Source organism: Cricetulus griseus, chromosome 5 (assembly GCF_003668045.3).
Source record: "Cricetulus griseus strain 17A/GY chromosome 5, alternate assembly CriGri-PICRH-1.0, whole genome shotgun sequence".
Classification (NCBI taxonomy): Eukaryota; Metazoa; Chordata; class Mammalia; order Rodentia; family Cricetidae; genus Cricetulus; species Cricetulus griseus.
In genome coordinates this window covers 60,604,125-60,627,812 of record NC_048598.1, presented here as the reverse complement: position 1 = coordinate 60,627,812, position 23,688 = coordinate 60,604,125, and the positions used below count along the sequence as shown (strand labels likewise).

At 38.6% G+C, this 23,688-nt stretch overlaps 1 protein-coding gene and 1 non-coding gene across 9 annotated transcripts in view; both read left to right on the top strand.

Moving 5' to 3' along the window:
• The window catches only part of R3hdm1 (R3H domain containing 1), a 129,058-nt gene that overhangs the window by 81,163 nt on the left and 24,207 nt on the right, over positions 1–23,688 (top strand). For all 8 annotated transcript variants that reach the window (XM_027417747.2, XM_027417742.2, XM_027417743.2 and 5 more), the window contains 2 exons: positions 1,700–1,823; positions 17,017–17,171. In XM_027417747.2, coding sequence (XP_027273548.1) covers positions 1,700–1,823; positions 17,017–17,171 — 279 coding nt within the window. The remainder of the gene's footprint in view (positions 1–1,699; positions 1,824–17,016; positions 17,172–23,688) is intronic.
• On the top strand, positions 7,647–7,721 carry Mir128 (microRNA mir-128). The gene has a single exon (NR_105108.1). It is a non-coding gene; the product is annotated as a microRNA mir-128 (primary transcript).

Genomic DNA, 23,688 nt, shown 5'->3' with positions numbered 1-23,688 from the left:
TTTCCTCTGGCTGTAAGAAGTGTGTTTTGTTTTGCTTAGTTATCTTAGGAAAATATAAGTTTATGTGTGATAAAACATGATGACCAAAAGCAAATTGGGGAGGAAAGGGTTTATTTTATTTGGGTTTCATTTCCACATCATAATCCATCACTGAAAAGTCAGAGCAGGAGTTCAAAACTAGGCAAGAACCTGGAGGCACAAGCTGATACAGAAGTCCTAGAGGGGGACCATCAACTGCTTGTTCACTGTGACCTGCTCAGCCTGTTTTCTTACAGAACCCAGGACTCCTTGCCCAGAGATAGCACCACCTACAATGTGCTGGGCCCTTTTCCTTTCAATTACTAATTAAGAAAACCCTCTACAGCTGGATGTTATAGAGGCATTTTCTCAGTTGAGGTTCCCTCTTTTCAGATGTCTCCAGTCTGTGTCAAGGTTACATAAAATTAGCCATCGAAGTGTAAAAGAACTGGAAAGTATATATGACAGCATTTCAAGAACAGACCAGGTTGAATAGATGTAACATTGTAGTGTCAACTTTTCAGTTGAGAAAAAAAAAAAATCTTGTCACTTACTTCTATCTTATTTTTTCTCAGTATGTTTTGTAGTTCTCTGTGGGTGAGAGGGATGGGCGGTGGATCCCAGACAGGGTTTCTCGGTGTAGTCCTGACTGTCCTGGAACTTGCGCTGTAGTAGACCAGGCTGGCCCTAAACTCAAGAGATCTGCCTGTCTCTGCCTCCCAAGTGCTGGGAGTAAAAGTGTTCACCATTATGCTGGGAAAATGGCAGTCATGGGCTCTTCCTAGGGTCTATAATCTCTCCAGACACAGGTAGTTGGCTAGTACCAAGTATGAATTCCTCCTACTGAGTGAGCATTAAGTCTAGTTAGATAGCTGCTGTTATTCCAGGATAAGAGTGCTGTTATTGCATCATCAGGGATATTTTGTCAGGCTGTCATTGTTGTAAGTTGTAGAGTTTACAGATGGATAGGGCTATTGATTGCTTTTCTCTATTGGCAGCTTACATAGCACCTTTTGGTAGTGTGAGAACTTGTCCTAATAGTTCCAACGCAATTCCTCCAAGTCCTATGTCTAAAGTATATGGTGTCCTTAGCAATAAGGTCTTATATTCAAGGTCTGGTAGGCAACCAAGAACAAACAAAGCAGTTTTCAGTAGTTTTTCACCAAAGCAAACTTTGTTTTATAAAAAGAAATGTAAAACAAATATGACAATAAAATTAACATCTAAATGTGATCGATGGGCACAGAGGTAAATGTCCTTTGTTTTTGTTTTCTTTTTCTTTTGTTTGGTTGGTTTGGTTTTGGGTTTTTTGGGGGCGGGTGGGTGGGAGGGGGGCTGGCTTTAAGACAGGGTTTCTCTATGGATGGCTTTGGAGGCTGTCCTGGAACTAGCTCTTATAGAACAGGCTAGTCCACTCACAGAGATCCGCCTGCTTCTGCCTCCTATGTGCTGGAATTAAAAGTGTTAGCCACCACTGCCCAGAGGAGGGTATCCTTGAAAGATATCTTAGATCTAGACTTTATAGTTTGAAATTTAGTTAAATATAGTTTACATGTAGAAATTCAATTGGTTCGAAAAGGGTTGATACTATATTTACTGCTCATTGAATTTTGATTTGCCTCATGGAAAAATTACTTTTCTAAGTAAAACTAATTTTTGTCCTCAATGTTTATGATTATAGATGCCAGCCTGTTACTGTGCTCCAGGCCACTATCACTCCAGCCAGCCTCAGTACCGCCCTGTCCCTTCTGTCCATTATAGTTCACATCTAAACCAACCACTGCCACAGCCTGCACAGCAGACAGGTAAGTCAAGTTCTGATACCAGGATTTTCAGCTATTCATTTGTGGACATTACTGTTTCCAAATTTACTTCAGTCTTTTCATTAAGATATTATCATGCTCAGTCTTTGAAGATCTCAGGTACATCTATGTGAGTGTGTAAACCAGTCACATTTAAGGGAGTGAGAAAATTCTCACATTTCTCCAGAAATCTATACAGATTTGTATGATAAAGGGATGAGAGCATAATAGGAAGGTTCTGCATGGCCAAGAGTTTATTGAGTAGCTGTTGAATCCTCCCTGCCATGGTAGTAGAAGCCCTCTTTGCATCCTATTAATTCCCCAAATAGATATGGCAGAGAGACATTATGCAAGGTGGCCTCCATACACTAACCAGAATCAAAGAACAAAGCCTGCTAAATTTGATTCATTTGAACTTTAGGTAGCTAAAGGATGACACTTTAATGTCAATAATGCCTTTCCAATGAACTGTATTCTTATGCATATTTCTGTCTCATCTTTAGTTTGATATTTACTTAGTGAAAAAGAAACAAGTAGACTCTAATACTAGACATATTTAAAAATACTAAATCTCAAATCTTGGTTGTTGGGTTTTTTTTGCCATTTTCTTCAAAAGTTTATTGAATTGAACCCCCCAGTCTCACTTTTAAGTACTGTCTTAAAAGAACTGAATAATAACTTAGCAGATAGATTGCTTTGCAAACTTGAGCACCTGAGTTTGGTCTCCATCACCCACATAACAATGGGCACAGTGTAATACTTGTGATATAGCACTGACAAGGTAGAGACAGGTGGATTCCTGGGACTTGATTCCCAGCCAGCCTGGCCTAATTGGTGTATTCAGAGCTAGTGAGAGACCTGTTTCAAGAAAACAAGGTGGACAACTCTTGAGGAACCATACCCAAAGACAAACTCTGGTTTGTAAACACATGTGCACTCATACATTCAATTCCACAGACATACAGAAAGCTGTCCTACTGATTTTAATGAACTCAACTTCTGTTTCCATCCTGGTTGTGTCTTGTTACAAGTGTTTAATAATGTTTTAGCTAACACAAGGTTAGCTAAAACCTTGTGTTATATAAATTGGAGAATTCAAGTTAGATTTTATTATCGACTTTTATAGAGCATTTTGAGCTATTTGTCATTGTTGGAAGTACAGATTCTGTGCAGAGGCATTTCAACTCTACCTGCACCGAGGAGACTACTGCTTCAGTACTGTCTGCTAACTCTTGAGAGCTACTTCTGGGCTTGCCCTTCCAGTAAAATTACTACTCGTCTTGCTTCTTGTGCTAGTGCAGTCACCAACTTCCATTATCAGATAAGAGTCATTAACACAACTCTACAGCCAAACTTTCCTGTTCTTGACCTGTGACACATGGAAGTTTTGTGTTCTTAATATGCAGGCTTTTCTCTCTTTTGTATGGACTAGCTCCTATATTCTCTGTGTGACAAATGCTTTGTTCTAAAGGATTTTGGACATCATCTGACTGTTTTAACCAAGCAATAATTTCGTTCTGTTTCAAATGTGACTCCTTTTGATGTCAGATTTTCTTGTAACCTAGTAATACAACCTATGTCAAAAATATAAACAGTATATAATCTAAGTTCAGAAGACATCAAAAGTTGTTCCTTGCTGTTGAGGTGGCTCAGCAGGTAAAGGTGCTTACTGCACAGCCTGTTTGAATTTGATGCTCCATAATTTATACAAAGGTAAAGGGGGAAAGAACCAACTCCAAAAAGTTGTCTCTGACTTCCACACTGTGTCGTGACATGTAACCTCTCCCTCTTTTTACACATACGCACACATCTTACAACAATAAATTACAACTTTTTAAAAATGTTTTTAAAATTGTTCATCCTGAAGCCAAGTATGGTAATGTACACCTTTAATCCTAGTACTCAGGAGACAGAGGCAGATGGATCTCTTGAGTTCAAGGCCAGCCTGGTAGACAGAGCAAGTTCCAGGACAGCCAGGACTATTACACAGAGAAACCCTGTCTCAAAAAACAAACAAGCAAAAAATTGTTTATCCTTAGGAACATTGATCATAATATTGCTCATTTAGCGTCACATACACAATTGTTTTCTAATAAAAATGATATTCTAGCCGGGCGTTGGTGGCGCACGCCTTTAATCCCAGCACTCAGGAGGCAGAGGCAGTTGGATCTCTGTGAGTTTGAGGCCAGCCTCGTCTCCAGAGCAAGTGCCAGGATAGGCTCCAAAGCTACACAGAGAAACCCTGTCTCGAAAAACCACCCTGTCCCGTACAACCAATAAATAAATAAATAAATAAATAAATAAATAAATAAAAAAATGAATGATATTCTAGCTGGGACCACTGACATACAACTATAATGTCAGTATTCTGTAGGCAAAGGTTAGAAGAATCATATTTGGGCTACATAGCAGCACCCTGTATCAAAAATTAAAACAAAAACTAATAGTAAAGAAAGCATTTTTCTGTGCTTTCTGGGCCTGAAAATAATTGACTTCTCATATGATTTGTGTCTTTTTTTTTTAACCTAAAATTATAACATCTGTTTTTGTTTTTAATTACTTTTTTTTTCTTCTATGGTTCTGTAATGGAACCTCAGGGCTTTGTCTATGATAGGCAGGCTTTTCCAGCCTAGTGACATCCTTTCCTTTGATGCCTTAATAATTTTATAAAAAGTAAATTGAGTTTTGGAGAGATAGCTTACAGATCAAAAGCACTTGCTCCTCTTGCAGAGTACCCAGGTTCAGTTCCCAACACCCACGTGAAAGCTTAAAATCATCTGTAACTTCTGTTCCAGGGAATCCAATGCTCTCTTCTGACCTCTGTAGGCACCAAGCATGCCTGTGGTACACATACATGCAGGCTTTTAAAACATTTAGGCACATAAAATAATCTAAAAAATTATTTAATAGAAAAAAGTAGACTGACCCTCATGCCATTAATTAAAATACCTTTTGTGGGATTTTCTGGGTTAATAAACTCTGTTAATAAGGCAGTAAAAATCTTCTGGTGGGTGTTTATGTGAGTTTTTAATTTTTGTTCTATTTTTTGGTAAAATTTATTTCTCAAACTATCTACAAAATAAGACCTTAAATCACATGTTGGGACTGAATTGCTAGTTCAATTACATCTCTGCCCACAGATACTCCCACTTAATGGAAAATGGTTAAAAATGCAAAATAAGCATAATATCTATGTGGTAGGAAGGTGTTGATCACTTTTGATACTTTAATTGTGGTTTTTCTGCTGTTGGTTAAGATGGAAGCGAACAGAACAGTAAACCATACTGCATCTAGACAGTAAAGTTGCAGAACAGGACGGCCTGTCTTTTAATAGTTTTTGACATTGTCTAACACCTAGATATCAGCATAATAAATCATTGTGATGAAAGCCTGTCCTTTCCTTTATTTTCTGCATTATCATAGTAATTTATTTCTGTTTAAAGAATAAAGGGGAATCCTCAAATATTTTTACCTGAAATGACACATGATTTTGTTATGCCTGTAAGTATAATAGAAAAGTTCTCTCCAAGGAAGTGTTTTAGGAGCCAGAATTAGCTATATGTTAGTAATTATATTAGCCTCTTCCTAGAACTGGTGGGAATTTTAACTTTTTAACAAAGTCATAGGATTTTATTTATTTAGTTAGTTGGTTGGTTGGTTGGTTGTTGGTTTTTGAAACAGGGTTTCTCCCTGTCTGTCCTAGAAATTGCTCTGCAGACCAGGCTGGCCTCAAACTCACAGAGCTCCATCTGCCTCTCCAGTGTTATGATTAAAGGTGTGTGCCACCACTCTACAGCCAACTTGTAATCTTTTTTTTTTTTTTTCTTAAATTTTATTTATTTTGTATATGGTGTTCTGTCTGTATATATGCCTGAAGGCCAGAAGAGGGTGCCAGATCTCTTTACAGATGATTGTGAGCCATAATGTGGTTGCTGGGAATTGAACTGAGGACTTCTGGAAGAACAGCCAGTGCTCTTAACCGCTGGGCCATTTCTCCAGCCCCCAAAGTTGTAATCTTTTTTTTTTTTTTCCAAAGTTGTAATCTTAAAGTTTGCTAACTTTTTTATGCCCTTGCTTTATATCTGAATCCTAATATAAGAATAAAGAACTAAAACATTAGGCAATTTCTGATTCTATTTTTTGTTCTGTTTACTGATTTCTGCCTCAATTTTCATATGTAAACGTAGTTTCTGTCTTTTGTTTTAATACGTTTTCTTTATTTTTTGCCATCACAATTAAAATGTAAACTTTACCTTTTTTTTTTTTTTTTTTTTTTTTTTGGTTCTTGTCAACCATGCTTCTGTATGCTAAAAGAACTCTCAAAGGTTATTATCTTTGATTTCATAAAAGAATGGGACTGGCCAGGCAGTGGTGGCGCATGCCATTAATCCCAGAAGAGGCAGGTGGATGATCTCTGTGAGTTCAAGACCAGCCTGGTCTACAAGAGTTAGTTCCAGAACAGCTTCCAAAGCCACAGAGAAACCCTGTCTCGAACCCCCACCCCCTCCACCCCCCCAAAAAAGAATGGGACTGATCATTCAACCAAATAATGAAAAATCACAGCAAATTTTCTTTGGCATGGCACCACTAATACTTAAATGCTTATATATGAATTTAAAGAACATTTCCCCTAAATTAACAGACTCAGCTGATTCAAGGTGGGCCATGGTGGTGCACATCTTTAATCCCAGCATTTGAGAGGCAGAAAGCAGGCGGATTTCTGAGTTGGAGACCAGCCTAAGTCTACCAAGGAGGTTCCAAGACAGCAAGGGCTGTTACACAGCGAAACCCTCTCTTGGAGGAGGTGAGGGGGAGAATTCTGAGACCACACAGAATATGAACAAGGGAAATAACGGATTTTCTGTTACTTTCCTCTTTGTGGAATAAACTTCTTGAAAATCTTTTTAGATACAATGCTTTAATGTGTTCTAACCATGTCTGTGTTAATGTATTGATCTCCTTGGGAATAAAATTCCACATACTGTAGGACCCCAACTGGAGCAATATTAGCATAGGGGAGTTAAGTTTTCTTCTGTTGTGAATCTGAAATTATTGACTAATCTTTCAAAATTAGATTGAGTCAATGCATATCAGCAGAAATTAATGGAAGTCCTGAAAGCCTGAAGCTTTCTAGATAATACCATGTATAAAGTGAAAGAACAGCAGACCGTTAATCAGAATCCTAATGGTCCATGGGCTTTTTTCTCAGACTTTTAACAGACTCCATTTTTGTTTATTTGTTTATTTTGCGTTTATGTGTACTTTCCTTTCATGTATGTCCTTGCATTACATTCATACAGTGCCCAAGGAGGCCAGTAGAAGTTGTTTATTCCCCTGGGATTGAAATTACAGACAGTTGTGAGCCATCAGTGGATGCTGGGAATTCAACCTAGGTCTTCTGTAAAAGCAGGTGGTGCGGGGAGGCAGGCAGATCTCTTGTGAGTTCCAGGCCAGCTGGGGCTACACAGAGAAACCCTGTCTCGAAAAACTAAAAAGAAAAAAAAGAAAAAGAAAAACAAAAGGCGAACATTAGAACTGACTTAAAATAGCTTAGTGTCTTACTGTTAATAACTGCTGTCTAGCAAGCAGCTATTTCATGTAATTTGCCATTGCAATACTATACAAATTTATTATTTTAACCCTTTGCTTAAAAGGTCCACTTTGGATACTATACAGTATAATGGACCCACAGGTAGTGACTTTAAAAAAGACTTCAGGTCCTGGCTGTATAATACATAGCTGCTTTCATTCTTAGGACTCTTTTGAAAAGTTTGCAGCTTCACCATATGTGTTTAATATTTTACAATAATTGGCCTAGTCCTGAGCTGTTGGATTCGGGGCCGTAGCACTGTCTGAGAGGTGTATATTTCTCACAGTGAACCGGTCTCTTTTTCAGCTGCTTCCTGGCTTCTTTTTCCTCAGGTTTTAACTGCTTTTTTTTTTCTTCCTTCCTTCCTTCTTTCCTTTCTTTCCTTTTAGTGCTGTATTAAGGTACTGATATTTGTTTATATTTTCCTTCGTCTGTAGTTGATTTTAATCTTACATTATACTCAAATAAGAATTTGAATTTAAATGGCAGCCTTGACATCATATAATTTACTTTTTAAAAAAATATAAAAAGCTATTGCTTTTATTTCTTTTCCAAAGTATATTTGGATGGCAGATTCACTTTGGTTTGCAGCTTATCTAATAAAGCTTTATGTCTTAAGTATTCCAAACTCACTAGTAGATGTCAAATTTGGCTTTTCCACTCTTGTTATACAACTTTTTAGGGGCATAATATTCATTAAAACATGGACCAAAAGGACCAAACACATCCACATACATTATAAGTTGCTTGGAACATTACCAAAATATATAATTCAATTTTCTTCAAGACTTTTACTATTGCATGCCTATGAAAGGCAAAATAATTCTCTGAAACTGAATTTGATTTTAGTTTTATAACCAGCTTGTAAATTCAAATATCGTTGAGTTTTATCTTCAATCCTAATTTTTCAAGTAACTCAAAACCATGTGATACATTAAGGTTTGTTATCAGCAGACTGTAATAGCATAATGGTGAGCCAAACTGTATAGGGAACACTTTAGAATGAACAGGATTTCCAGTGTGAAGAATATAGGCAGCATTGCAGGTCATAAATTTAAAAGTACCTGGGGATTGAGGGGAGCTGGGAATATAACTCAGTAGGGTGCTTGCCTAACACGAATGAAGCCCCGGGTTCCATCTCCAGCACCACATACACTGCATGTTGTATGTGGTGTCTTAATCCCAATATTTAGGAGGTAGAGGCAAGAAGATCAAGGTCATCTTTTCTACATAGAGTTTGAAGCCAGCATGGGCTAATTAAAACTGTGTCTCAAATCATAGTAATGAAAGTAACTAGAGTGTATTAATATTGTTTTTAATTTTTTTAAGTAACTAGAATGTAAAAAGCTAGGAACAATCTACATTGTTGGGTGAGCAGATGCAAATCATACTAATAAGAAATTCAATTAGTCACACAGACTGTAAGAACAGAACTGATCATTTCTCTATTGACAGTATAATAGGAACTTTGTGTTACTGGGTGGTGGCCCTGATTTTACCTAATTTTTTGTTGATTCTATGAGCATTTCATAGTTTTGCATGAGCTGCATAGTCAGGAATTGTATAATAAGTACAATTCCACCTATTTCCCTTTCCCCTCTCCATTAAATCTGCTGCCACTGAAATATGGAGCAAATGTATTTGGTAAGTACTTACAGGTTTTCTTGGGTTATTTAGGGTAGTTATTTAAATAACTAAAAGCTCTAACATCTGTATGGCTGATTTTATTCAGGTTGAGTTTTGCTGACCTTTCTTTTGAGTTGAAGCATAAGAGTAGAAAGATTGGCAGAGGAAAAACACTAATGAGGCTGTGTTGGCAGCTGTCTTTTCCCAAGTACAAGCAAGAGCTGGCTTTCATTGAACTTGCCTATATATCAAATAGTACCAGACAGAAGACATACCTGGTTTATAATTTAAGATTCTTCTAAATTTCCATATCAAATAAATTTAGATTCAGCAGAATGACTTTTTTAAAAGCTTAGCTTCGTTCACAGTGCTTCTTTTGTTCAAGTCTAATCTGGAAAAATGTTAATACTGGTAGGGAAATACACTTAGATTCCTGGAGATGGTCATGTTGATTAAGCATTTCTTCAGTTTGTCTTACTATCTGAATATGGCTTATCTGTTTTGAAGGATGCTTTCCATAACACAAATTCTAGTTCAGGTCACCTATGATAAAGTAAATCTAGCTTGTTAGTCTAGATTGCACTTTTCTACTGAGTACTGTGTTTCCTTCTAACTCTCATCTGTCAAAATGAGAGTTGAAAAGAGTATTCTTTGTAATCTTCCAGAGTCATGCTTGAGCCATCAATTCATATTACCTTTGTTCTCTCAGCTTGCAAAATTGTTGGTGCTTTCCTCAGAAAGTCTTGGTAAAAGTGGGATATTATTGTGTCAGTATGGTCCTTTAGCAAAGAATGGTAGTGGTTAAAAACACCCACATCCATAACTATATGTTAGTTCATTCTGTTTGGAATCACTCACTGTTGGTGTTGCTCTCCTATTAGATTGACAAATTCCAATAAAAGTTACCTTGCTTTTCTCTAATTTTCTGGTTATTTCTAAATAAGTCATAGAGAATTTTTTATTTTAAATCTCTCATATACTGAAACTAAGTTTGATAAAGAATAACTTATGTTGTACTGGGTAGTATTTTGTCAGGATACTGGAAATGCTCTTACAGCACTTTTTTAACCCAATGGTACTTTTCTTTCTCTAGGAATCTACTTCTCCTTCCTTATCCTCAGTCTTATACTTGGCAATCTTCAAACTATATTTTTGAAATTATGAAACTAAGTACCCTTTTTTCTTGTCTGAGATTAGATAAGGAACTTGAACCACAGAGCCACTTGTCATAGGTAACACTCCTAATAACCCAGGCTTGATGCTGTAAAACTGCTTTGTTTAACCAAACGTTCAGAGAAAATTTCAAGCATTTTGAACACTTTTTTAAGAACATGAATTTTATTCAACATATGCACATAAAGTGAGGCATGCATGTCATTAATGACTTGGTATTATAGTGTACTAAGTGATTAATGATTTTGGTCTCCATAAATAACAGATTTTTGAAATACAGTATTATGCACACACACACACACACACACACACACACACACACACACACACACCATGTCTTTAGTGTTTTCCATATTTCTAACTTTATGATTATTGTAAACTTTGGCCAACAGATCCCACGGTTATATTGCATTATGGAAAATTCAATAATCTCTTAATACCCTGCTCTTTAAACAGTATTATACAAAATTGCATACTTGTTAGGCATTTTCTGCAGTTTTAAATTATTTGAATAAAGGATCAAACATTTCATTATGATTTCAAAAATAAAAATAAGTCAAATATCTGTCCTACAACCATTAAAATTTCCCTCCTGATTATTGGTTTATAGAGTATACTATTTTAAATGATGGTTTTAGTTGTGATAGTCTTAGAAAGGTTCCACTGTAAAAATTCCTGATGTCTCCTACCAGTATAGTTCAAACCTGGTATGTTTTCCTGCCTTGATGCTACAATGAATGGAAAGCAACTCTAAGAAAAGTCATTGCTTCAGACAACACCAAGACATGAAACAAACCGGCTTTCTGCGCATGAGGTGTCCTAATTAAAGCAGGGTTGGCCACACTGAGTAAGTCTGACATTGTGGAGAAGACAGCCAGCATCTGTAAAATCTCCTGTAGACTCATCCAAAATATGGCAGCAGAGTCCTTCTTTCAAGCCAAAGCAGCCTCAAGCAAAACTACAAAACTGAATCCTCAAGAGGGTGACTATAGATTAAAGGGGAAACACTCAGGGTTGGAGACACAGAGTTTTGGGGGACAACCTGGGATACAGTCTCCTTTTGGCTTGGTCTCCCTTTTCTTAATTGCTTTCTACTGAGAAATCTTGTCTGATAATAAGGCAGAGGTATAGCTTTGAAATACACAGGTCATGCCAAGATAGTGGGGACACACTGGGGACAGCATGAGCTGCTCGTATAAACTTTACTCTGGGTAGCTTTTTAACTCTTCAAGTCCGTGTAGCTGCTTTCTGGACTAACTGCTTACTCTGATTTCTGTTTTTGGTAATTATGCTTGTTCTCACAAATACTCTTTAGTTCAAGTGAACAATTAGTTGGCCGTCTGGTTCACTTCATTTATAATAATTCTGTTTTCTTGTCAGCCATGGTGGCACATGCCTTTAATACCAGCACTTGGGAGGAGACAGGCAGAGGCCAAATGGGTCTACATAATGAGTTCCATGTATGCCAGGTAGGGCTACATGGTCTCTATCTCAAAAGAAAAAAAAAATAATAGCTAAAAAAAACAATAAGCAAACAAAAATGAACTCTAGATTTTTCTACAAGTAAACTTACCTAGAAACTTAGGTGTGTTAAATTAGAGTAGATGTTTTCTCTAAGCAGAGTTCTCACAAAATCAAAGATCTCAAATGCTAATTATTTGAGTGTTTCTGTAGTACTCATTCCACTTCTGCACTTGTCCTTGGGGAAGGTAAATCTTACATGCAGATCCCAGCCAGCTATACACTGACCGGCTTGTGACCTTGGACTAAGGTATGAAACTTTCTGTGCCTTTGTTTCCTCACCAGAAAATGAGGATAATTGTGTCTCTTTGAAATAATTGTATCCATGAATGTGGAATGAGTTACTTCTTGTGCACAGAGCATTGCTGACATGTAATAAATTTATGAGTGTCAGCTGTTAATACTACCTTTGGATACCTTTGAAGTGGTGATACTTATCTGCTATTTTAAATGAAAAGGCATAGGAGTTTTGAACTGAATTTTATGCTAAAGGCATGAATAGCATAGTTTGTCCTAAAATAGTCTTTAGCTTTTTAGTACATGCTCTCATCCTTAAAATATGTTAGAGATCAACTGAGTTATTTTCTTTTCCTTTAATTGTTATACTTAAGGTCTAAGTGTTTTGTTTTTATGTTGTGCTGTGCTGTTTTGTTTTGTTTTGAGACCAGGTCTCACTGTTATCACCTTGGCTGGCCTAGAACTCACTTTAGATAAATAAGGCTGGTCTGAGACTCACCAAAATCTGTCTGCCTCTGCCCCTTGAGTGCTGTGATCAAAGACATGTACTACTACACCTGGCCTAATCTTGTCTAAAGAAATTTATTTAGGTACTGGAGAGATGACTCGGTAATTCAGAGCACTTCCAGAGAACCTGGGTTCAGTTCCCAGCACTCACATGGAAGCTTACTGTCAACTGTACATTCAATTTCAGGGGACCTGTGCCCTCTTCTGACCTCCTTGGGTACTTCATGCACATAGTGCACAGACATACATTCAAGCAAAACACCCATACACATAAAAATAAATCTCAGGGGGAAAATTGTCATTTTAAAATAAATAAATCTAATTTTTTAGTTTCAAGGGGAAGTTTTATTTAAACACTTCTTTCCCACCACTTTGTAAAATCTCTTAATCTGATTTAGAAGTATTAAAGGAAACACAAGGTTAACCACACATAGAACAGAATGTGGTGGTTATAGATGAATGTTTTGCAAGGTTTTTTTTTTTCTTAATTTTCTATGAGTATCTTTTATCATCACATTGTTTCAGAAATGTTAAAATAATTCTTTCACATTTTGCATATTAGATACAAATTGAAACAGCTTCATAGTCTGTAATCAATTCAGTATTTTGTGGTTAATTACATGAAATTTGTGGCTCAGCTGCTGAATAGTTTCATAAAGCACTAGTCAGCCACAGACTTCGGACTAATGGGATTTGTATTTATGGGATGACCAGTTTAGTGAAGGTGACTAAACATACTCAACTTCATAAACTAATGTTACATTAAGAATTAAACTGTTGCCATCAGAAAGCTTTTCAGCACATAGAAAGTCAGTGGATTTGTGTAGGAGAATGTTTGAATTTGTTTCTCCTCTAAAATCTGTTTTTCCCCATTGTTTTAAGTATACATATTGATTGTCTACATTTTTGCTGAGTGATAGTTAATATTAACTGCTTTATTTTTTCTTTATTCTTAACTGGTATATCATTTCCTTTTTGTTTTTTGTTTGTTTTTTTAGCAGTATACACAAAGGAAAGGAGTAATTAGCAAGTTCATGTTACCAGTAGTTTTAGGGGATATTCTACAAGGCCGTAGACAGAATTGGCACAAGAGAGCATCTTAAAGAGAGCATCTTATGAAAGAGGCATTTTCTTTTATAGTACCTACCATTCTTATTTTTAATAAATCCACTGTTGGTCAATTGTTTATGCTAGTTGTGAATGAAGTATTAATGTAAAAAATGTAAACTCACAATGCAGTGGGGTAAATGGATTAATTAATTTTGATCCAAAGGTAGTGTGGTCCACAGCACAGCCATGCCATCCTACTCAAACTGGATCTTCTCTGGTCTCAGAAAGAGAAAAGTGTGAAATTCAAACTTGATTATTGACTTGACTGGATAATGCACATAGGAAGTTTTTAAAGTGTTCCCACCTTCCTGTTTCTCCCTCCGCCTCTGTGTGTACCTGTGAGGGTCTTTCCAGATAAAATTAAGCAGAGAAGACCTAGCCTGTATGTGGGTGCACCATCCCAAAGGCTGGGGGTTTATAAAGGAAGGGGGAATGATGGAGCAGAAAGCCTGCTAACACAGGCATTCTTTCTCTCTGCTCCTTGGCTACTGATGTGCGCTGCTCTGCTCTGCCCTTCCCTGCATGATGATCTGAAACCTCTGAAACCGTGAGCCAAATAAACCCTCCCTCCCTCAAGACAAAAGTGTAACTCAGAAAGTTGGTACCACTCTACTCATACAATGTTTCTTCACTGGGATTCTCTTCTACCTTTGTTGTGGGCCCTTTAGTCCACACACAGACCACGTTCTGTCTGCCAAATGTAGTGATTTCCCCCTTTATTCCAGCTGTTTCATTTTTGTTGGAATATTCTTTTTCTTTAAACCAAATCACAGGCATTAATACCTCCATACCTGTAAGAATTCATCTCCCTCTTTCACAAGACTGTTCATTCTCCAGTTTCATGGTTTTATTGTCTCAAAATCATCATTTCTTAAAGGTGGTCTCATTCTCTTCATTCATGTCACCCCACTGGCAAGTATAATACAAGTTCTCCTCTTTAAATGATGACTATGCTGGATCAGGTGTTTTAGATTTCCTGTTATGGTTATCTCCAAATGTTAATGGTGTTAGTTTTATGTGTCTGAATATGGCGTTAGTAAAAAATGGGAATAGGAATTTATTGATGTAAGTTCTGTAATGTACTATCCAAGTGATCCTACATTAAACCCTGTTATGTGTCCTCTGTAGCTCTTCACTTGAATATCTTCTATGTCAGTGTATTTTCATAAAGTTTTAGGAAAGATGCCACTAAGACAGGTCTCCAAAACATGACAAGTATATATAAGACATTTTGGTTTTTGTTTTGTTTTGTTTTTTTTCTTGTTTAAAAAACCCACATTTGTAGTGTTAGCTGGCTTTCTCCCATACAAACCTTTTTTTTTTTTCTTAAATAGACAACCTTGGTCTTTTTTAATAAACTGTAAGGATAACATTGAAAATAGGTGTTCAGTTCATTGGTTTATACATTACTTAGAGGTTGCTGGGCGGTAGTGGCTCACGTCTTTAATCCCAGCACTCGGGAGGCAGAGGCAGGTGGATCTCTGTGTGTTCGAGGCCAGCCTGGTCTCCAGAGCGAGTGCCAGGATAGGTTCCAAAGCTACACAGAGATACCCTGTCTTGAAAAACCAATAAATAAATAAATAAATAAATAAATAAATAAATAAATAAATAATAAAAAACAATGTGAGAGATCATGTGTTTGATTCTCCAGCACTACTCAAAAAACAAAAGTTAATATGCAGTACACTTGGCTGTTTATTGGAGTAGTATGACTATTTAGGTTAAAATACTTAAAAGTTCAATAATATTACAGTGAATTCTGCCAGGTAGGGTGTGTGCGTGTATGTTTTGAAAAGTAGCATCTCAGACAAAATGTCTCATGGTCGTTTCCCATTTTTGTTCCTGCCTTAATTTTTTAAAGACAAAAATGTGTCAGCGTATTTGTGTTGATAGTGCTTATAATTTATAAATTTGTGTATGAATTTGAAGTGTTTGTCATTTGGTGACCTGAAGATAGGATTCAATGTTGTTAGGCCAAAATGTTTTTTCACTATTTCTTCTGTCCACGTCCAAACTTAAGCAGTATAGGAAATGCACAAGAGAGGCCATAGCAGACAACATATTACCAGTCTCTTTCTTACAGAGAAGAGTCTAGAACATGCATTTTTATGCAGAGTTAGAATGCCATGAAGTCAACTGCATTGATGATTGATGCCCCTGTTTACAGTGAATGTCTGAGGTTTTGGTACAGTTCCTCTCCCTTTAGAGTTAAATGAAGATGAATATTAAAAACTTATTTAACAAAATATATGGTACAATCGGGGACACAATCTCACCAGCCTTTACCTGCTGTTTACACTGGCAGCACACTGGTGAGTTTTTTCTTGTTTTGTTTTCAGTGCCATAAACTAAATGACTTGTTTTTAATCAGTTGTTTGTTTTTTTAATGAAAATATTATTTTTGGTAATGTTTGGAAATCTTGCACTAATTGGTAGTCACAAAAGAATATTCTTAGAGCCTGGCAGTGGTGGTGCATACCTTTTATCCCAGCACTTGGGAGACAGACACAGGTAGATCTCTGTGAGTTCCAGGACAGCCAGGACTGTTTCACAGAGAAACCCTATATTTGGGGGTGGGGGAGAGGGAAAAAAAAAAAAAAGAATGTTCTTAGTCTCAGGAAACAAAATACAATTGATATTCAGATCTTATTCATCATTGTAGATTCTTATATGTAACAAGTTTACTTCATAAAAATAAACATGTTCATCTTAAGTTAGCCATCAAGTCTAGTCTTCTTAATGACACGGTTCTCTGTCAGATGAAATTAGTTATACAGTGAGAAAATGACCCTTAAAAAAAGAACTAAATAGTGCCTTTCGCTTTATGTTTCTGATATATTCCTAAATAGATTGATGTCTTGGTATAGTTTGTTCTTTTTGTTTGTTTTTGTTGTTTTTGTTTGTTTGTTTTTCCTTTTTTAAAAAACATGAAACCATTTTTAAAAATCTGCCCGAACACATACATAGTCTTTTTATTCACCAGCAGAGCCACTGATGACATGTAACTTCCATAGATGCGTAGGTACACATCCATTCCATCTTTAATATTCTCTTCTTACATGACAGTCTTAGCAATTTTTAAAGGAATGGTACATATTTACCTTCTAGACAGGGCATGCTAATTCCCAGAGACTAGTTGTCATTAAGCATTATGATACCAACTAAATAGTGCTTGTTCTTTGTTAGCCAAGGCTGTAACCCTGTAAATTTCCTTAACCATTGAAGAAATCTTTATACATATTTTGCTTATACAGATTTGGGCCAGGGTCAAATTTTTATTTCATTACAAACCTTGTAAATCTTACATTAGGCTTGGAGATTTGCTGAATAAAAGTCTGTAATTTTGAATCATACAGAGCTTGCTTAAAATACATAAATACATTATTATTTCAATAAACTCAAAACAAAATTTGACTCATTTTGCCATTACAGGTTATCAAGTTGTGCCCAACCAGCAGCAAAACTACCAAGGAATAGTTGGAGTTCAGTCACCCCAGAGTCAGAGCCTCATGGGAGGCCAGCCAAACAACACTGGAACTCATATCCAAGGAGTGGTCATCCCCTACCCTTCAGTGCCATCATATCAGGTATGTATTCTCTCACCTGCTTTAGGGATAGATGATTTAGATCAGTTGAACCTATAGCTGTGGCTGTGCTAGTACTTGAAAGGCTGAGGCAGAAACATAGTAGGTTTAAAGCCAATCTGGGTTGGCTTTATTCAAGCTTTTGATTCTCCACAGGCGTGTGCCATCACACTCAGCGACTCTATTCCTTTAATGTTAGGGAAATGCTTTTGAAGAAAGCATTGTCATCCTAAGAGTTTTATTAGTTATATCAACTTCATTTACCCTCACTTTATTACTTGATTCATTTATTTTATTTAGATTCTTTGAACCACATTGATAATGTCCTGTTAAGTTTTGCCTGGCACTGTATTTCCAACTATACAGCTATATAAGCAAGCGTTCTGCTATATTGTTTACTTCCCTTGAAAGCCTTCTTTGGGGAGAAAGGAATAGAAAGGAAAATAGATGTGATGAATAAATGTTTGATGTAACAAGATATGGTTATTGTTATGCCAAGTTCGTGAGACCACAAAAAAGACCACCAAGGAGCCGACTCACTGATGCAAATGCATAAGGTTTAATGTTAAATTACAAGCCTAGGTGGGGACCCTGTCCAGCAAACTGGCACAGCAGCTGCAGGAAAAGGGTGCCTGACCTCAATTGTAAGCAGGATGGTACATGCCTTGGCTGTTTAGGATTGGATAAGAGTAGGTGACCTTTGGATTCATTGACGTGGGGGCTAGAGGAATTTCAAAATTGTTACTAAGGTTGCTCAAAAGGACAGTTGTGGCTAGAAGATGTTATTTACCAAAATTAGTCCTTGCCTGACCACCCAGATGGGGTGAACACAGTTTGGGTGCTTCTTGGAACTGTTTATGGTTCCTTAGCTGGAGCTGAATCAGCCATGTGCCATGCAGTGAATTTCTCAGGGTGGCTTTTCCTGAGGATGGAGTTAACTCCATCCTGTCCTGTTTACCTTGCTCTTACGGTTATGCCTACCATAAATTCATATGTGTAGAATTTATGTTTATGTGCAGTTTGCCAAACAAGACTACTACTTGCTCTAGTCTCAAAATGTTACGATTTATTATATATTTAAAATGCCATGGTAGGCTATTTGAGGTGGCACACACCTTTAATACCAGTACTCAGAAGGCAGAAGAAAGCAGATCACTGTGAGTTCAAGGCCAGCCTGGTCTACATAGTGATTTTCAGGACAGCCAGGGCTACATTGTTGGACCCTGATTCAAAAAACAGAACAAAAACATGTAAGACCAGGCATGTTGGTACACATATTTAATCCCAGCACTTGGGTGGTAAGGGTAAACAGATGTGTGGAGTTCAAAGCCAGCCTGTGCTACATAGTCAGTCAGGGCTACATTTGAGACCTTATCTCAAATAAATAAATTGAAAATGTCATGAAGTTTGATTTTATAGATCTAGAATAGAAAGATTTGTTTACCAGATAATTTTTTTTCCTTTGGGGTGTTTGTTTTGGTTTTTGAAGACAGGATTTGTCTATGTAGCCCTGACTGTCCTGGAGCTCAATCTGTAGAACAGGCTGGCCCCAAACTCACAGAAATCCTCTTTCTGCTTTCGAGTGCTGGAATTAAAGGTGTGAGTCACACCTCACTTAAACAGATATCTTTATTATGATGTTAAATTTGCTTTTCCTTCTTTCTTCTTTAGGGAGTGTCCTAGTTTACTTTCTGTTGCAGTGATAAACACTATAACCAAAAGCAACTTGGAGAGGAAAGGGTTTGTTTCATCTTACAGCTTACAGTCCATTTATTAGAGCAGGAATTCCAGCACCATAGGAACTTAAGCAGAAATCATGGAGGAATGCTGCTTTCTAGCTTGCTCCTAGGCTTACTGCTGTGCCCAAGTTACGAAGATCCCCAGAGACCACCAGGGAGACAGACCCACTGAACTGTAAAAGCAAGGTTTTATTGTTCATCCAACCATGACAGGGACCCCCATCTGGCTAGCTGACGAAGCAGCCTCCAGAGGGAGTGAAGTTCCCTGTCTACTGCTAGTTTTAAAGATAAAAATTATAGGATTACATCAGTAGGTACAGGTTGGTTTCTGATTGGTTGACATTTCAGAACAATTAGGAGAATTTCTCAAAGTCATATTTTGGCATGAAATACCTGTGTACCAATTATTCTCATTGGTCAGTGCTGAGAAGGGAACATTCTGTGGTTTGGTTGGTTTTTTTTTGGGGGGGGGCGGTTCAAGACAGGGTTTCTATGTGTAGCTTTGGAGCCTATCCTGGCACTCGCTCTGGAGACCAGGCTGGCCTTGAACTCACAGAGATCCGCCTGTCTCTGCCTCCTGAGTGCTGGGATTAAAGGCGTGTGCACCAACGCCCAGCCATTCTGTGGTTTCTATGGCGTCTTGTTACTTGCAGGTGGCCTAATGTTCATAGATACCAATAGTTTTCAGAACTGTATCGTGGAGACAACAGGGAGTTTTTGGTCTCCCCTGGAGTTTCTTTTGTTCAAACAGTTCCCAGGAACCAAGCATCTAGGAGGCTACGGGGTGTTCTGGAGTTTCTTTGTGTTCAGTTTTGGCCCTATGCTCTAGGAAGCCCAGAGGATCTGGAGTTTTCCTTGTGTTAGAGGCCCACATGTCTTTTCTGTAGCCTGTCATGGCTGCTAAAGCAGGGGGCTGAGTGAGGGGCTGGTCCCTTTTTATAAGCCTGTCTTATACAGTCCAGGCCCACCTGCCCACAGTGGATGGGTACTCATCCATTAATAAATTATCAAGAAAATGCCATATAGCCATGCCCACAGGTCAGTCTGATAGATATAATTCCTCAGTTGAACTTCCCTCTTCCATATATCAAGTTGACAATAGAAACTAACCAGTATAGGAAGTAATCTGTAACTGGGTTTAACTTATTACCCTCCAAGTTTTCCATAGCTAAGGAATGGAATGTTAAGAAAGAAATACAGCAGGGTGGTGGCATTCTATGCCTTTAATCCCAGCACTCAGGAGGCAGAGGCAGGTGGATCTCTGTGAGTTCAAAGCCATCCTGGTCTACAGAGTGAGTTCCAGGACAGGGACTCCAAAGCTACACCAAGAAACCCTATCTCAAAAAAACAAAACAAAACAAGAAATCCAAAGGTCATTATTATTCAAATAAAAAATTCAACTTACTGTGAAGAGAAAATGTGCATAAATTATGTTTAAACATAGGTAAGCAAATTAATTGGTAATCTTGCTGTGCATACTAGTAACAGAGAAATCACAAAAAGTAGTGAACATGTGAAAGGCCTGCTGCCAAAGACTGGGAAGTTAGGAACCTTCAACTAGTGGTGTACGCCTGGGAATGCAGAGACTAAGACCAGCCTGATCTACATAGTTCTAGCCTAGCCTGGGTTACACAGAGAGATCCTATTTAAAATAACATTCAGCTACTTTTACAAGAAAAGCCCAGGCATAAATTAGTTGTAAAGATATTTAGAGGATGGAGAAGGATGTAAAGTTATATAAGCATATCCCATATAGTTCCAGAAAATGTTAAGTACTTGCAATGTGGAATTGCATAAAGGAGATATCATGAAAATAGTTTCATGTCTTTTCCTCTCCCTTATGTCCTCTATGCCTTTTACAAAACCATCCATTCTTGACTTAGTCACATAATTTCTCCCATTCCTAGACAGGCAGGGTTGGCACCAAACCAGAACCATTACCTTCTACAGGGCTCTGGTCTCCCACTCTAATCCAGAGCATCAAGCATCTCACGCTGTTCTGCTACCAAATATTCCAGTAATAGACTTGCCCTTGGTTTTTAAGACTCACAGTCTATTATGAGAAATGTCATTTTAAATGAAGTATAGGTTTTATTGATCCAAAGCTACAGGATCCCTCTGACACACAAAAAGAGAAGTCCCAGTTAAGGCTATCTATAATTCAAATATTATTTGAATCAGAAATAACAGTATTGATACAGTAGCAGAAGCCAGAGGCCTCAAGCCAGACCAACGAACCATTGCAAAGAACACTTACAAGATATATGGACTAAGAGGTATACTGGATGACTCACTGTAAACACTACAGCTTCCACACTGAGATGTTTTTCTTCTTCTTCTTCTTCTTCTTCTTCTTCTTCTTCTTCTTCTTCTTCTTCTTCTTCTTCTTCTTCTTCTTCTTCTTCTTTTTAAGGCTATACATTTAATTTAAATTTTGTTTTGCTTTTTGGGGGGAGGTCACAAGGCAGAGAGCAGAAGCAAGGGGGCAGGGAGATGAGTGGAATCAGGATGCATGATGAAAAATCTACAAAGAATCAAATAACAGTTAAAAAGCAAAACAAAACAAAAACATGTGTGGGTTCAGAACACAGTTAAGGACATATCATTTGACCTAGCCTGTTTTTTAGATGATAGTGTATCACTATTATACTTATCTACCCCAATAGTAGAAACATGACAAAGGAGGCTTCTATTCACAGACAGCCACAACACTTTCTCCAATCATCTGCCTTCGCATTTACCCAGTGTGAGGATTGCTTGGTATACCATGAGAAACAACTCATAAAAAATGCATGCTATAGTACAAGCTTAATGCTTCAATCTCCAGAGCTGCAAAAACAACATATTCTCTCCATAAACAAAAAACAGGAACTATTTTCAACATCCAGCTCTGCAGATCTGACCCCCTTCATATACTCTTCATATACAGTTCATACATTAGGTGGATATTGGGGTTGGCTAACTCAGAGCCCTGATTCTAGCTGGGTTGGTCAGCCTGTTGGCTTTCCCTCATTGTCACCACTAGGGCAAACTCTCCAGCATGCCCCTTCTAGCTTACCCAACACTGTAATCAGGTAGCAAGGAGCAGGGCCAGTTCCCCAGCTCTTCTGCCCTTGGGTCTGGCTCACCTGTGCCTGCACCACCAGGGCTAGCTGTGCAGTTTTGTCCAGTCAAGGTGTATGCAACAATTGCTGCAGTTGGTGAGTGACAGGGCCAGCTGTTCCATTCTCTTGCCCCCAACCCTGACTCTCCTGCTTGCTGCAGTTGGCAAAGGGTGGAGGGTAGACAGCATATTTCCCCCACCCATGCCACCACATGGTATAAGGGAGGGAGCAGGTGCCACTCCACTGCTCTCGCAGCCACAGGACCAGCTCATCTAAGCACATCCCTCCCCAACAGAGTCAGCTCAAGGTACAGGGGTGTGCTCTCCCATGTGCTTCCGCAATGTGAGCTCTCCCATTCTCTTGCCCTATTCTCTTGCCCCTGAGGCTAGCTCTCCTGCCTGGCATAGGTAGCAAGGGGTCATGGGGGGAAAGTATCTTTTCCTCACCCATGCCACCACATAGCTGACTAGGGGGTCAGCTCTCCTCTCATGCCCTCTGAGCCGTCTTACCGACATTGTCTTTCCCACTAAGAGGGTCAGCTCTACTGTGCTACCCAGGTGAGGTGCAGTGCCAATTCTCCCACTCTCATGACCCCAGGGCCAGTTCTCCCACCCACCACAGGGGGGAGAGAGGTCTTCTCTCCCTTGCCCACTCCACCATATGGCAGATGAGAGGTGGGACTTGATCTCCCATGTACTATCATGGGGTCAGATCACTTGTGCCTCTGTCAACTCTACTATGCTGCCTGAGCTGGGTTCAGGGCCCACTCTCCCTTGTGCTCCAGCCAGTGAGGGCAGTGTCAGCTCTCCCACACTCTTGTGACCCTAGGACCATTTAGTTATTCCTGCCTGCCTGCCATAAGTGGTGATGGGGAGGGGGTATTTCTTTCTTGTGCACATCACTGCATGGCAGACAATGGGACTAGCTCTGCCACTCTCTCGTCTTCAGGGCTGGCTCACTTGCGCCCACAACCGCCAGGACTAACTCTGTTGTGCTGCCCAGATGACGTACAGGGCCAACTCACCCAAATGCTGCAGCCAGTGAGGAGTGTGGACAACTCTGTGCAACCATATCCTCATTGCTTCCCATTGCAGACCTCTCCACAGACTGGGGCCGTGGCAGGGCCATAGAAGGGTTATGGACCCAAAATGGCCTCTGACAGCAACACCATGTCCCTAGGTGGCAGTGCAGCTACTTAGATATATATATGGTCCTGCAGATAGCCAGCCCTTGAGCACTAAGATAGCCCTAGGTGGCAGCCCTGACACTTGACATCCATCTGGCCCTTGGTGGCAATACTGGCCAGTGTCTCATAGGTAGTCAAGTGAAGTGGTGCCTCTTCTGAATGACCAAAGCTCCATAGCTCTCACTATGACCTAGTATACTTCACGGATAATCTCCCTGAATCCTTTGCCTGAGTTAAATGAGACGTCTCTTAGTTGTCACATGATCATCCTTTTGCTTGGGGCTCCTTTTTTAAAATTAACTTTTTAAATGATAAATCATGCTTCTCAAAAATCGAATGCATTTAGCCTATTATATGATTCGTGTCTATAGACTATTATGATATTGTGGTGAGTTTATTGTAACTAACAATGATAAGTATTTTTGGATCCCCAGTAATGGTTTTTCTTTGATGATGCAATAAGCCAGATCAAGCCAAATCAAAAAGACCAC